At 45.8% G+C, this 15,805-nt stretch overlaps 1 protein-coding gene across 1 annotated transcript in view; it reads left to right on the top strand.

The window, feature by feature from the left end:
• The window catches only part of LOC149352367 (ornithine decarboxylase-like), a 91,334-nt gene that overhangs the window by 29,827 nt on the left and 45,702 nt on the right, over nt 1-15,805 (top strand). The window contains exons 2-3 of the mRNA XM_089581530.1: nt 1,022-1,083; nt 5,814-5,902. Coding sequence (XP_089437656.1) covers nt 5,825-5,902 — 78 coding nt within the window. The 5' untranslated portion in view covers nt 1,022-1,083; nt 5,814-5,824. The remainder of the gene's footprint in view (nt 1-1,021; nt 1,084-5,813; nt 5,903-15,805) is intronic.

Below are 15,805 nucleotides of genomic sequence, written 5' to 3'. Positions count from 1 at the left end.
GTACATTGGCAGTTTGTTTACGCCAAAAGAGACACTCGTCATTTCCGGTAGTTGCGGTTTGGTTTTCGCAGCAAAAGCGACACAGAAAACACGATGGCAACCCCCTAGTATCTACAATTCCTCTAATTCAAATATAAAATGGGTGCCGAAAGCTGCAGTTCAAGGCTTGACGAATAAAGCGGTATGGTCGTACTCGCCGCTGCTGCTACATGTTTAAGCTGTATTCAAGCAATAAAAGCTTCGCTGAGCCAGTCAAAAAATTTCTCGCCCAAATAGCGCGTTGAGGACGTGTATTGTGCGCTTATTGCGCACAATACACGTCCTCAACGTGACACCTTGGTAGTGTCACCTTGGTAGTGTCTTCGAACATCCTGTGTCAATGGAAACATGACAGTCGATGTAACTGAACAACACTCAGTTTGCAAAAGCGTTCCGAAACCTGCCGTCAGAGCCTTTCTTTTGAACCGTCCCATTTCGGGTGTTTTGAATATAGTTTGCCTATGTTCGTGACAACTCATGCTTCTATGGATGCAGTACTGCCTATATTTGCCTTCATTAACATTGTAATATAAATTTATACAGAGAGCGCAGAAAAGCGATGTTCACCATTAAAACTTAATTATGCATTCTTGAATGCATTCCCAGCAGGGCACTCAATGTCCTCAACACGTGAAACTTCTGCTCTCATGTGCGCGGTGTGCTGTATATTCAATATGAATTGTATTATGAAAGTTGTTAGCATTTTTCCTGCAATGAATACATAAATTAAAGGCGCTAAGCCTACTCTCTCCAGCCCCCTCTCTCTCTCCAGCATAAAAATCAACAAACGTCATTCAGCCACACGCACAATAGGAGTTTGCATACCGCATGGCGGTCGTTCTGCTCTTTGAACTCTGCAAAGCAGCCGGCGCACACCATGTGCGAAATGTGAGCTGCCAGGTGCGCATCTGTTGTCTTCCTGTGTTTCCCAAACTGACGTGCGCTAAACCGGCCTTTCCGCCGCACATTTCTCTCCACACAGTTCTATAAATTGGCGAGCGCAAGTTCGTCGCGCACCTGAAGGCACGAAAGCATCCCACGCAGGTAAGTGTGCCTAATTTCGCTGTCTTTGTTACATTTCTTTTTTCTTTTTTTTTACTGAACGATGATGGCTGTTGTTGATCTGAAGGTGGAGGAACTCAAAAAATAACGTTTTTTTTTTTAAATATGGCGCAAAAGAAAAGATCCTTGCCCAGCTTATGCTGCTTTTCGTTCAAACCCTGCCGCTTTATCAGAGTGCCAAGGTGGATGCATACACACGGGGCGCTTTTCTAGCGTCGTGCAGATGTGTGCGACACTTGGCTGCTTAAAAAATTGCGCTCTCGAAGGTGTCTACATGCATATGTCGTCTGTGCGTTTACTTCAGAGGGTTCTCTGAGCACAACTTCACAGAAATTTTGTTCCGAGCACAATACAATAGTTGTGCTACTTGTGGCTCATTTTGGCATCTGTTCAAGCTCAAAGATTCGCGTAGAGACAGCTCTTGTCATCGCAGCTTGCTTTCGAGAACAGCTTGCGGTTGACGGTGCCTCTCTTTCATTTCTTGGTCTCTTCTAGTTTGTAAAAGCTCCATTTGCAGTGACAGTAGGCTCTTTGTCATTAGAAAGTGGTAATTAACCGGTAAATTTTTCCTCAGTTCCAGCAGAGGCCCTCGGAAACGGACATAAATGGTCTTGAGAGAGAGAAAAAAAAGTCCAGTTCGCTAAGAAATAATGACACTTTTTTTATAACCTTCCGGTGATCGTTGTCTGCAGCGATATAACGCTCGCGCCGACTGGCAGGAGCGCATGACGCATTCATAGAGTAGTGGTAGACGGTGTATGTTTCCTACATGCAAAAGTTAACTCGCGACTGTAGAGCAGAAAAGCCTCGCTCTACTTTTTCTACCGGAAGAGTCAAAGGGACGCCTTTTTGAAAACAGTATTTATTTATTGATGCTGCGGCCTTGTTTTCAAGACCTTAGCAGGGTGAATGCAAAAATCAAATAAAAACTAAATGTACAAAATACAGCGGTATTAACTGAAGGCACATGAGGTCACTCGCTACATGCAAAGGTAACCAACAGCTGAAATGCGTCACAACGCATGTCGTCCCACGCTGATCTCGCAGACGAGAATGGCTGCACATCGTTTTGATATGAACGGAGAAAAAAAGAATACGTAAATTTTGTAAATTGTGGGATTTAACGCCCAGAATTGACAAATGGGCTATGAGGGACGCCGTAGTGGAAAGCTGTGGATTAATTTAGACAACCTGGTGTTCATTAACATGCGCTGACATCGCAGCCGAACGCCAAAGCTACTGAGCCACCGCGGCGGGTGCACGGAGTAAGATTTCGACCTAGAGCGGCTGCTTGAGAGGATGGATACACGGCCCCAAGCTTTCACAGCAAAGCCGAACAAATTACGTCGTTCTCGAGCAGCAGTGGCAATACACCAAGGTCTCATTACCCTCCCCCCTTCCCTCTCCCACGTTCATTAGGAGCACAGTCAACTTCTTACCATGTCTTTGAAGAACTCCATGTTGGCGGGGCACTTTTCAGTGAAAAACACAGCGCGTATACTTCGTGCGCGAGGTTCACAGCATGAAGGCAGCCTCACTGCGAGTGTACATCAACATGTTCTGTCCGTTTGTTTAGTGCGCTGCACAAAAGCAAGGCTGTACAAAAAGTGCACCGAACTGCGACATCCTGACAAACTAATGGCACTGGCATCCGACAGCCATTGCCTGCGAGTTTGGTCGCTTTGTTTTACCATCCAAGTGTTTGATACTGGAGGACATTAAACCAGTAAATGATTCCTCCTGCGAGGCGCGTGTTTGTTGAGCCACTGCATGAAAATCGCTTCTTTCGTTCGCCCATTTCAGCGCCCGCAAAAGCAGAATAAGATTAGTGCTTTGAGAGAGGCATCAGAAGTTGTACCTGAATTCATTTTTCCTGCTCAGAAACTTTGGCTGCTCAAACCGCCTTTGCAGCAGCATTGGCCATCTCCCATGATTTGGAGATAAGCACGACGTTTTCTCGTGGCCTGTTCTTTCGATTTTGTGCCATTTACACCCTCAATACCTTTCTTATATTTCTCTTTTTTATTTCCAATTTCCCTAATTTAATTCCTGTTTTTTAACGCCACGGTATAACATGCGCCGTAGCCATCAGAATGCCCTTTGCAGTCCGTATATCTATAAGTGCTCGCATTTGTCATTCTCATCGTCGCCAACAACGCACCATCGATGCCTCCAATGAACTTATCCACGTGACGTCCCGGGCGCCATCCTGTTGTCCAGCGCGAAGCTACAGTGGTGCAGGCTGGAGCAGGTGGGGATAAGCCATTTAGACACTTGCGGCGTCCTTTTGCTATGCTCCGCGAATAGAATGGTGGACGCTGTGACGTCGGTGCGTAAGCGAGTACGCACCTAGGGAGGAGGATAAAGTGGCCGAGGACTCAACTTGCTTCCCAAAAATCATTAGTTTTTCTTCTGTTCCTATGTAAAATATTACCGTAGGCTCACCCCCGCCCCCGTCCTCCTAACACCAAAGTTGTCAAGTGCAAATTGCGTTGAGGTTATTTAAGCACTCGCAACATCGACTGATACAATACTGATGATTGTGTTGTGTGATGTAGTTCTTGCCTCAGTGTAACTGTTGTGTATGCCCACTTGCTAGGGCCCCGTAAAGGGGCCTGCAGTATTGAAAATAAATAAATAAAAATAAATACGTAAACCACGAATGTCCTACAGACAAACGTGAGCTTATGATGTAAGTGTAATTATCACACTAAATCAAGGCCCGCCGATCTTGTTGTTACGTGCAGCTGAGCGCGAGGTGTAAATATTGCATTTTCTTGATAATGGACACAGATTAAATGCGCATAGAACGTGAACGTAGGAGTTTATCGTCGCATCATGTCATATTAAAGCATCGAATATTTTTTGTCGTTCTAGAAATAGCCTGTAAGAAAAAGAGCTCTAACGATTTGCATTCCGTTTTCAGCATAGACTGCTCAGCTTAATCTTTTTACTTGATGTATTTGCCACACAATAAAAATCGACCATTATATACGTTCTTCGCCGTCCCTCTATGAAGTAGAACGTTCTTGTGGCCTAGTTGGTTCATTGCAGAAAAGCACGAATGGTACAAGACAGGAGAACGAGGAACACAAACGACAACTCTATGAAGACGGCGCGAATTAAGGCACTCCACACAAAATGCTGCACGAGCGCCCCGTCGTGGCACACGAGCAAACTATAGTCTTCCCGCTGTTTTAGGGGCAGGAACGGACGCGTAGTTATCAACACTGGTAGAGAGTGTAAGTAGGGTGCAAGTTTTCTAAAAGGGGGTAAGTGATCGGGAGCGTGTTTTTAACGGGTGTAAAGTTATTCCTAGGGCCCTCTAAAGGGTGTAAAAGTCCATGCTATGCCCTTTTTACCCCTTTCTCACACCCTTTTTTCTAAGAGTGTACGGCACAGGGTTCGCCGTGGGAGGCATGGGAATACAGTATGATAAAAAGTTCACCGTGGGCGCACTCTAAAATACTAGAAGCATTCGCTAACAATTTTGTCGGTTGGAAAATCACCAATAAAGAAAGGTTTGCCTTGAAATGACAGCAAATACGCTTCCCCCTCTAGATATTCCTGATTCCTTACTGAACTAAAGGCTGTTACCAGAAGTTCTGATGATTTCATAATAAAATAGTTATTGGCAAGGAAACCGCAGCAGTTCGGCTGGTTCGGCTGCTCAGCCCAAGGTCGTGGGATCGAATCTCAGCAGCGGCGGTGGCAGCATTTTGATGGAGGGGAGATGTAAAAACGTCCGTGTCCTGTGCGATGCCAGTGCACATTAAGAATCCCAAGAGGTCGGAATTAATCCGCCGGAGCCCTCCACTGCGGCGTTACTGATAGCGCATGTAGCGCTTCAGCACATTAAACCCCACGCACCACTTACTATTCACAGCAAGCACTTACATCCACGAAAATACGTCTTCAAAACAAATGTTTGCCGCCTGCAAATTTTTGCCGCCGGACATGAAGTCACTACTTGCCCTAGGTAGGTGTAATCTCTTAACCCTTTCAATGACGTGCCGGGCAAACCCAGTGGCCTAACACAAATATTTTAGAACGTTAGCTTTTATTAGCTCGTTCCTCCGTTCCTCTCCCCACATTTAGGTTAGGAGAGGTAGAGGGAAAGTGGGCGAAGGAAGCGACGGGTGGCTTGGGCGTCCACCTCGACTGCGGGAGGCGGTTAGATCGAAACCGACTGAATCCCACCGCCGAATTCCACTGCAGAGTATTACTGCAGCCCTGGGAAAGTCGTGGATTTACCTCCGGCAGTCTGACTCTGCGAGAAAAAAAAAATCAACAGAAAATGTCTGTGCAAAATCTTTTGCTGCCACACAGCAGCTAACGCTCGCACATTCGCATCACACACCCGGAACCGCCCGGCGACTTTTAAGACAAGAACTAAATTTAATGACATGAACATTTAGGCGAGGCTTTAGAATCCTGCTGACTCGCCAAACCCATTAATTAAGATAGTTCCTTTTGAATCGGGCAGCGCCTATCCTGTGCACTTTTTCGTCTCAAGTTCCTTTCATTCAGTATGTCTCTGACCTGTGCCCTTTATATTACCAGCAGAAGAAAAGCGGACAACAGAAATGCCATTTGGTTTCAAGCAGATGGCTAGCTTTTCGCCATTTCACATTTTATGCAGCGTAACTGCAGTATTTTGTAGCTAAACGTGTTGCAACTTGTGTCGTTCAACCGAATAATGTTCAATGCAGGGCCCCAAGAGATGTCAGATGCCTCGTACACCGGCGTATACGTTGAGGACAGTGTGGTCAACGTCGCCACGGACGTCATCCAGCAACAGGTAAACGCGACACCACGCCCTCTACAAACAGTCAGCTGATAACTGTTTTGCACAAATGAACGAAGACGCAAGTGCATGAGCGTACCACGTCGCCTAGACGATGTGGTGCGAGCATGCGTTTAGCTTCAGAGCGTCACCGCTCCACGACCAAGCATTTAACTGTGGCTGAATCGCGTGCATGCGTTTGCCGAAGTTTCCCAATGCGTAGCAGTACGTGTAGTAGCTTTATAACGGTTACAGAGCGGTTGGTACCCTGCTGATCATGACCAGCATTGGGTCTAAGGTGACATAAGCATGTGAGTGGTAGTAAAAGCTAACGAGTACTTACAGAGTGCATGGTTTGTGCTCAGTAGATGCCTGTGTAGCGAGCCATATCAATTCCATTTTTCTGAACAAAAACATGAAAACACATTTATTCCTCTTCTAAACATTAATTACGCATTCACTCAAGGCGTGAGCAGAACAGCAAAACTACGGTACTGGCACCTATTATAAACGGCATTAGAATGAGCACATCTTTATATCGTAGTTTTGTTCACTATAGTTCCGTGGCGCAATTTAAAAATCGTATCCTTTGCCGACTCTCATTCAGGATATAGAAAGTAAATTTTCCACGGATGCGGCAAAAGTACAAAGGCAAAAGTCGCGGAAGGGGTCGGAACTGGGCTGCTATTAGTCTACTAAGCACCTCTGCCACGGAGAGAAATTATTTACTTACTAAACAAGGGCAGGGAGCTTGCTTTCAGCCATGATCATCTGGCCGCCCTTTCCAGGGTTGCTGAGGCTCCCTTATTGCTGAAAAGATTAGCCGACAGCGACGCATATTGCTACTAGTGTTCTTTACACACAGGAATTATCTGTGGCCATAATGGGGAACTATATTTAGAACACGAATAGCGCGGATCTTGACACTGCACAAAGCAAGAAACACCACCGTCTGGTACAGTCACTTATCGTAGCATCTATGGTATTAGATGAGTAGCGTAAAATGGTTTTCACGAAGCGCAAACTTTCGGCAGAAGGAAGCTTACGTGCGCTGGCAAGCGTTTCAACAAGAGTAAAAGTTGATAGTAGACTGAGGCTTCCCTCCCTCCTCATGTTGAAGTTATCTTAGAAGGTATAAGCTAAGCAAATTTCTGCGACGAGGACGTTGATCAGGTCAAGAAAACCCTCGCCTGATTCGGATATGATGCTAACGCACTGTTTTTGGAGTATGTCTGGTGTGCGAGGCGACGTTCCTTGTTTCTTAATGGACCAATTCGTAAAGTAATAAAATTTATTTAACAAACTTTGAAATTGCAAGGGATGGTTCACTGTATAATGTCGAGTGCCAAGCAGCTACGAGCGCAAACAAAGCAGCAGTTTATCAAAAGTTTTCCTCCAGGTAGTAAATATGAGGCTGGAAATGTAAATATTGTGTTGCGGTTGTCCCGTTAGAATAGGCCGTAATTGTAGAGGCTTGCTATTCGTCGTAGGCATAGCGGTTTAGACTTTATAACACTAGCATGAGGGCTTCGGCAAAAAAAAAATACAATTATGCGCGCAATTTCCAGCTGCGGACGAGCGCCACGGTCGACTGCTATATGTTTTTCAATTACGATCAGCAGTTGAGATAGTGAGCTTGCGTACCGCGTAGCGTGTTTTTCCCCGTAATGCGCTTCAGTCGTACTCCACAACTGCAGTGTGCCTGCCCATTTCGGCAACTCTTTTCAGTAATTATTGGCTACAGAGAGGATTGTGCTATCATGAGAAAAAAAAATGGTTTTAGTTTGGTCTCGATTTTATTCTGTACATAATAATGTGAGAGTATTAGAGGTCCTTTTCTCGAGAAAAAGTGGCGTCCGTCCGTTTTTCCCGTCACGAAAAAGCAGGTAACCCAACCGCAAAGGTGCGCAGGCGGAAACCTTCCCCCCATGTCAGGTGGCAATGAAATGAACTCAAATAATGTCAATGCAGTTGCCACCTGCCCACCGTGGCACGGCGCATCAGCTCACTGATTAAGATACTGCCCCCGAAAGGACTATATGTGCAAAAATGAGCCTTACGGGAGCTCGGGACGAGCAACCTGCGTCTCACAAGCCCTACCGGTGGCTATGTTTGAAACACCCACCAGCCGGCCAGTGGTGCAGCGCTTAACTGCTGCATCACTGCACCAGTATTGGTATGAGTACTCAACGCGACATATGACTCTACGATAGAGGAGTACTTGCGCAGGAGGGGTCTCTAATGATATCGCATTGTACACTTGAGGGTAGCTTAAGCGTCGTCCAAATTTTTTTTTTTTTTTTGCATACCCTTGGGCTCAGGGTGGCATAAGGAAACAAACGAACAGTAATAAAGAAATCAACAACAACATCTAAGCAAGTTCAAGTCTGTGCAAATTACGTGACTGCGAGAACCTGTTAATAGTACAGTATTCTGCTCCATGCCTTGTCGCTTACATCGCGAATTCAGTACGCTATTGACGTTGGCATAGGTCGAGTGACGAACGCGCACCTATGTGTCTTGTTCACTAGCCGCGGGAATACTAAATGCTGCAACCTGTGGAACTTGGCTGCTGGGAAAATGTGGGCCGCGGTCGATGTACGGTGGTTAGGAATAATGCAGAACCTTGACGTGCTTTTTGCATTTAAAAATAAATTAAGCGCTTCAGCGTATTTGAGCAAGCTGAAAGTAAAAAATGTTTCGGTTAAAGCCCTCTCATAGACAGAAATGAATTTAGAGGTTAAAATGATGCATGTTATATTTCGTATTATATTCAGATGGGACAGAAATAAATGCATATTTTTTCGGAATACATTCACAGAGGCTGAGCGTCGATCGCTAAATATATGCGCGATAAACACCGTGTACTCGATATGGTTCGCCCATAAATCAATCTTCGGCTTAGAAGTAGGCTATTAGTACATCCGGTGCTGCAGCTGCTAACAATGGATAAGCTCTGCAAATAAGAAGAAAATGAGTTTATAGACATGCGTTGTTTAAAAGTGACTACGCATTTTAAAATGCCATTTCTCGGTGTCACAGACCTCGTCGCCTTGACAAACATAGTATGCATGTAGTGAAGTTAAAGCAAATTTTTCAGTGAAGGAAAAATAGGGAACGAAGGTTTGGAAGGCCTGCAATGCCGCGAACAATTTTATCGTCGTAAGATGTGCGAATGTTTCGTGCTCCCAATGAATGGAAATTGTGGTGGATAATTGTCTCCTTGCTTGCTCCACAGCCATGCAATAGCGCAACTATAAAGCATGCTATAGTTACAATTATATTCATTTGTGCGTTTCACATGCGCTTTCGCAGCTGAGGCTGAGAAATCATGGCGTCTCGCGACGTGAGTTAGAAGACAGCTTCGGTATAGCAGCTCATGATCCATATTTCTTGCGACTCTCCTTGTTTACAGCGCTAGCTGTTAATGTGAACATTCCCGAGTAAAGCCTGCTTGTCATTGTCGTCGTCGTAGCCGTATTAGTCAAAAGCGTCATTGCAGCCGAGCGTGACCGGATGGAGGGGGCAGGGTAGCAGGATGGGCGCGATAACGTGACCACCCCGTGCACATAGCATGGCTCGTGCGTTGCACGTTGCTCTAACTTTCCCCAAACGAACAGAGCGAGCCGACGTTCCCGAGAACGGAGTGATTCTGCCTGCGAGTCTCCTCGGTAACGCAGGCCTAATAAGAGACATCGTCTCCTAAACACTTACAGGAGGCATCGTAATCCTAGTAGAGTACGTGACATGTTGCGTTGTCTTGGAGAGGGTATAAAAATAGCAAACAAGGTTGCAAAAGAAGAATTTTTCTCAGAACTAGATCCTAAGTTAAAGAACAACCCGAAAGAAATGTGGAAGTGTTTAAAAACAAACAATAGAGAATCAACTGGCATTCCGAGCCTAAACAATGGCAATGTATTAGTTACAGATGACTATGAGAAGGCCTGCTACTTTAATACTTATTTCCAGTTGGCTTTCAAGACTTCATTCTATCATGAACTGCCGGTTACTCATGATGTTGTCTTAGAGCCTATGACCAAACTCGTTGTGACCTAGAGTGGCGTTGTCAAATTGCTTGCCAATGTAGATGTTTCCTCCGCAAATGGACCTGATGGCCTACCTTCCTACGTGTTAAAGGCTTGCTCCGGCGTGATTGCCTATTTTCCCTTAGGTTCTTCATCTTTACCTCAAGAATGAAAACTGCAAATGTAGTCCCAATTCATAAAAGTGACCCCAAAACACATTGTATCCAAATGCAGACCAATTCCGCTCACAAGTGTATGCAGTAAAACGATAGAACACATAGTGTACAGCGCTGTATAAAGCATTTAAAAAACAATAGTTTTTTCACCGAATCCCAGCATGGTTTTAGATCTGGTCATTCGTGTTCAACACAACTCTTGGAATTCAGTCATGATCTTTTTGTTTCCTTTGACCTTGGTGTACAGATTGACTGCATATTTCTGGACTACAAAAAAGCGTTTGATGCTGTTCCCCATGTTTTGTTGTTGCATAAATGATCTTTTCTAGGTCTTCCCCCTTTGCTAATTGACTGGATTCAGTGCTATCTACAGGATCGCAAGCAACGTGTTGTAATTAATGGCCCACAATCTGATTATGTTGCGGTCACCTCAGGAGTCCCTCAGGGATCTGTTTGGGGTCCTTGCTGTTTTTTGATCTATATCAGTGATATTGTTCATGATCTGCCATGCAAAATACGTCTGTATGCAGATTATTGCGTAATTTATCACAGCATCAAGTGTTCCTCTCACCATGATTATCTCCAGAAAAATTTGGACTGTATACAGCGCTGGTGTATTAAATGTCAGATGTCTGTTAACCCCACTAAGTGCCAATTTGTCTCCTTTACTCGTAAACGCAACCATCCCTGTGTAATTATTCTTTAGACGCTGTACAGCTGTCGCGAGTGAGCGAATACAAATATCTGGGGGTTTATTTTTCATCTAAACTAACCTGGAATAAACATGTCGAATACGTATCACCAAGGGCTTGCAAAATGCTAAATTTCATCAAACATAATTTCTGAAAAGCGCCTGCCAAAATTATAAAGATACTTTACTTTACCAAAGGAAGATCTATTTTGGAGTGCGCCTGTACGGCTTGGGATCCCCATACTAAACTTCTTTCCGACATGCTTGAAAGAATACAAAACCGTGCAGCTCGATTTGTCTACAATAATAACTTCACGTCTAGCGTTTCATTACTTAGGGATGGGTTGGAATGGGAACTATTACGCAGGCGCAGAGAACACTCGCGGTTAGAAATGCTCTACAGAATGTATTTCGGAACGGTTAAGGTTGACAGAGAAGCTTCCTTTTTGCCTCCTCATTTTGTGTCTAAGAGGTGCGATCACCAACTCAAAATAAGAGAATTGAATTGTCGAACCAATGCCTTTCGTTATACATTTTTTCCACACACTGTCATCGAATGGAATCGACTTCCACAGAAAATTGCTGAATGTCACAGTGAAACATTGTTTCGGGCTTTGTTGTCAGATGTGTAGCTGCTTGCGCGGTGCCTTCGTTTAATTTGCTCGTTCATTCCTTCCAATTTTTTTTTTTCATACAACGACCCCTCGCAAACAATATGTATTTCCTCCCTGCAATAATGCCTTCGGGCGCTGCAGATATTTTAAATAAATAAATACGAACTAAAGCACTGTCCCACACCATATACAAACAAGAAAGAGCGAGGAGGGCTTTCGTAGTGTTTTTGTTTGTGCGTGTATCTATGTGTGGCAGCGCTTTACGTCTGAGTGTGTTTGCGCACCTGCGCGTCAATGTCGCGGTTAGTGCAGGAGCTGGCAACCATTGCACCCGCGTCTGTACTGCGGCCTTTGCTTGGCACAAACAGCTAGCGCTTTCTAGTCGCGGCCGGCCACCATTCCTTTTCAACAGGCGTGTGTTCACTGTCGAGCGTTACGATAATACTTTACAAAGCTGCAAGCGCCATAACTCGTGCCGATAGGAAGCCCGTGCGCACAAACGAAAAATTCGCTTGTCCGCATTCAGTATGGCCCAGCTTGCGCAACTCTATCTGCTGAATCATATGAAACAAGAGTTCAGTTTACGTGTCCTCAGCTGTGAGGTCTGTTCACCGACCCCTCAGCATTGACGCTTACCCTGTAAGCAATAAGCAGCTGCGCAAAAAAAAAAATGGAGAGGAGCTACGAAGCAGTGTGGTGCATACGATACCGCCCATCCTTATGATCTTGCCTCGGTCTCCTGAAGGATCAGGCAGTCGAGTCAGCAGCTCAGGTTGTTTGAGGCGTATTGACTAGCGCAAACAGAGCCGGAGGCACAAGCGAGGGAGAAGGGCATGTCACTGGACCGAAGTCCCGTTAAGTGCTTGAGTGACGGCTCTGGATTGATGGTTTCAACCGTGGTACCGAAATATGAGAGATACCCGAAAGAGAACTTTGAATGAGAACTTCGTGCTCTCGCTCTGACTGCTTGCTCGAGAGTGAGCATGATTACTTGAACCGCACCGTTTTGAGGCCGGTCTAGAGTGGCTTATAAGTTCTTGCGGATTCATGAAATGGTGCTCTTGATCATGGCTCAACATCAAGATAAGAATGGTGATTTATCTCTGAGGCAGGGTAAAATTACAATGCGGATTTATTCAAGCAGTAAAGCCGATAATACCTGCAGGAGTGCATATATATAGCCTCAAAGCATGTACCAGATCCGCGTTACGTGGGAGGTCCTGGAAACGAACTGAGCCGGATGCTTTTCCGCCGCAGTCATTCAGAGAACCTGAGCGACGACCGCTAGACACGTACGCGATAAACATCGTGTACTCGATCTCATTCGACCGTAAATAAGTCCTCGACTCAGGAGTCTCCAGTTTGTGCATCCGGAGCTGCAGCTGCTGCCAACGTAGCCGCGTGTGTGTAGCGAGTGTGTAGTTCACTCGCACGCGTTGTTTAAAGATGACTACACATCTAAAAATAGAGTTATTTTTCACTGTTAGAGACCCCGTCCCTGTGACCAACTCAGGCAGCATGCAGTGAAGTTTGTGTGAAACTTCTACACACAGAAAATAAAAACTGTCCAGTGAACTCTCAGGAAAAATAGGGAATAATGGTTAGGAATATTTTCATTGCCACTAACAATTGCATCGCCGCAAGACGTGCGAATGTTTCGTGCTCACACTGGATGGATAACATGGTAAATAACTCTATCCTTGCTTGCTACACAGCCATGCAATTGCGCAACTATAAAGCATGTCAAAGTTACGAGTGCATTCATTGGTGCGTTTCACATTCACTTTTGCAGCTCAGACTCGGAAATCATGGCCTATCGCGATGTAGGTCAGAAGACAGCTTCAGTATAGCTGCTCATGATCCATATTTCGTGCGGTTCTGCGGTTGTTTTCAGCGCTGGCTGTTAATGCGAAGGTTTCCGGGCAAAGCCTGTTTGTCGTTGTTGCCGTCGGAGCAGTAGTAGTAGTAGAAAAGGTCCAGATGGAGAGGGCAGAGGAGCACGTGGGGGCAGGATGGGCGTGATTACCTGACCACCCCTTGCACACAGCATGGCCCGTGCTTCGCCTTGCTCTAACTTTACCCAAACAAAGAGAGTGAGAGCAGGTTCCCGGAAATGGCATTTTTTTGTACGCAGTGATTTAGCGCCCGTTCAGGCGAGCGTGACACGGGGTAGGTGGGCAGGCACCCCGCATGGGTTACACCTTTCTGTGCGCAGTCATTGTCGCATGCAAGCTAGCACTGATTTTCCGCACAACTAGTTGTGTAGTCGTCACTCAATTTTTTTATTTTCATATTTGGACCGAGTACCCGCTATCGGTCAAACAAATATAGAAGCGTGTGAGGTCTCCTAAAACGTGGGAAAAAAATTGTACGCTAAAGTAAGCCAAACAACGAGGCCAAACAGTGTAGATTTTGGAGCGAAAATGCATCGGACCAGAACGGGAAAAAAAATGGTAGCCCATTAACACGGACGCTAGCACTGGCCCAAATATGGCTAAACATAAAATGTTTGCGTTGAACTCCTGAAAAACTAGCCGGAACGATCGTGATTTCTAAATTGTCTGCGCTTTGCTCACACCTCCGTTACTTGGCTTTCCTATATACCAGGTGCTTCAGGGAAGCCCGTCACTAATTTTCAAATATATGACTTTTGAGGCATAAGAATGACTTCAACGGCTTAGTAATGCCAGTGTTTGGCGGACATTAGAAAAGCGGTGCTCATATTAAACAGTAAGCTGATTAACATTATCGCACTTTCCCGCATTTAGGTTTGGGCAAGAGACCAAAACCTCGGCTTAGGGCCTGTTAGCTCATGATGTTCAATTGTTTGGCCATTACAACGACTCGCACACGACAAGACGCCGCGAGCAGGGCCTTCTGGTCCAGTCTTCAGTGAAACTAACCTTGTGCCGCTGAAAGCAGCAATCCAAGGACAGAATGAAGATGTGCTGCGAATGTAGGAAGGTGGGCGCGCGCGGACTGAGTTCGCGATTTTTGAACTATATTCCTCTCTTCAGTTATTTTCAGCCGTGAAATGCTTTTAGCTCCCTTTTTTAAAAAATAAAAGACGCACACAAGTACACGCACAAACAGAGGAGGAGACGAAGGACATGGCGCCTGTCCTTCGACTTCTTGTCTGTTTGTGCGTGTACTTGTAGCGAGCGGCACGTCGTTTTCAAAAACACAAAACCAGCAGGCCCGGCAACGTACGTTACTTTTAGCTTCCATTCTCGACAAATTAATGCGAATATCGTTTTAACTGGCGCCGAATATGAGGTTGAACTTTCCCGAAATATTCCGAAACTCGTCCGAGTGCTACCCAGCAGGAAAGAAAAGCTTCAGTGCCGAGCGGAATTTCAACCGGAGGCGGCGCAAACAAATCAGAATTGCTATCCGCTGCCTTAGATCATTCGGCCATCGCCGCGGCTGCTTTCGATATTGTCGTCGTCGTCATCTTTCATCAGTTCCTTCTGCGCCGCAAATGTTTGCGAAGAACGCTGAGAGATAAATTGGTTCTCAGGAAATGAAAGGTGCAGTAACTCTCTCACTTCTCAGCGTACACCTGAAACACGCCGTAAGGGAAGGAATACAGGAGGGAGTGAAAAATGAAGCGAGAAAGCATGAAGACGGTTCCGGATCAATTCGGACTCCCTGCTGCTCTTTACCGTGCAGCGACATCACGCAGCACACGGGGGCGTTTCTTATTTCGGCTCCGTGGAAACGTGGCCGCCGCGGCTGAGAATCGTTTCCGCCTTCTCTGGCTCATCGCCGAGTGCCTTAACCAGTAAGCCACCGCGGCGCTCAACGCGGTGAGCGCCGCTGAAGAGCGAGCGAGCTTTACGGCGCTTAAAAAAGTGCGATAAATCTCATTATTACAGTGAGGGATGTGGAACTGTACAAAAAGAGAACCAGCTCAACGCAGCGGCACTGAAAGCACCCACGTGAACGGCGCGGCCACGGCCGTGTGGCGAAGAAGAGGAGTTGCACCAGCACCTGCTACGCAGAACTTTAGGACTTTCGTGTCCATGAAACTGCAAAAAACGTGGTGTGTGCAGTAAATGTGGACCGCGATTTCTAGAGCGTGCTGAAGCAGCGGCCGAAGTCACCTTTTTTTTTTTTCGGAGGACAGCGTTGGTCAAGCGGGTGGCCACACATCAAAAGCGGCTAAGGTAGCCGCGAGTGCGCTGTCCCTAGCTATAAAAAGCTAAGAAAAGAAAAGTGCCTCCTGACGGAGACTCCAAGCTCTATAGTGCGTCTATACTACCATCTACGAGATGTCCTAGAGTGCACTGAGCCGTTTCTGCAATGAATTTCACGATTAATGAAACAGCGCAAGGGAAGAGGACGTAGATAGAAGAGGACAGAAGAGCGCTGACTTACAACTTATTTTTTGCAGAATTTCACATGAATAG

This window comes from Amblyomma mixtum, chromosome 3 (assembly GCF_055824585.1).
Source record: "Amblyomma mixtum isolate Tamu chromosome 3, ASM5582458v1, whole genome shotgun sequence".
NCBI classification, from domain to species: domain Eukaryota; kingdom Metazoa; phylum Arthropoda; class Arachnida; order Ixodida; family Ixodidae; genus Amblyomma; species Amblyomma mixtum.
Note: the sequence above shows the minus strand (reverse complement) of the source record. Positions and strands in the feature narration are given on the sequence as shown.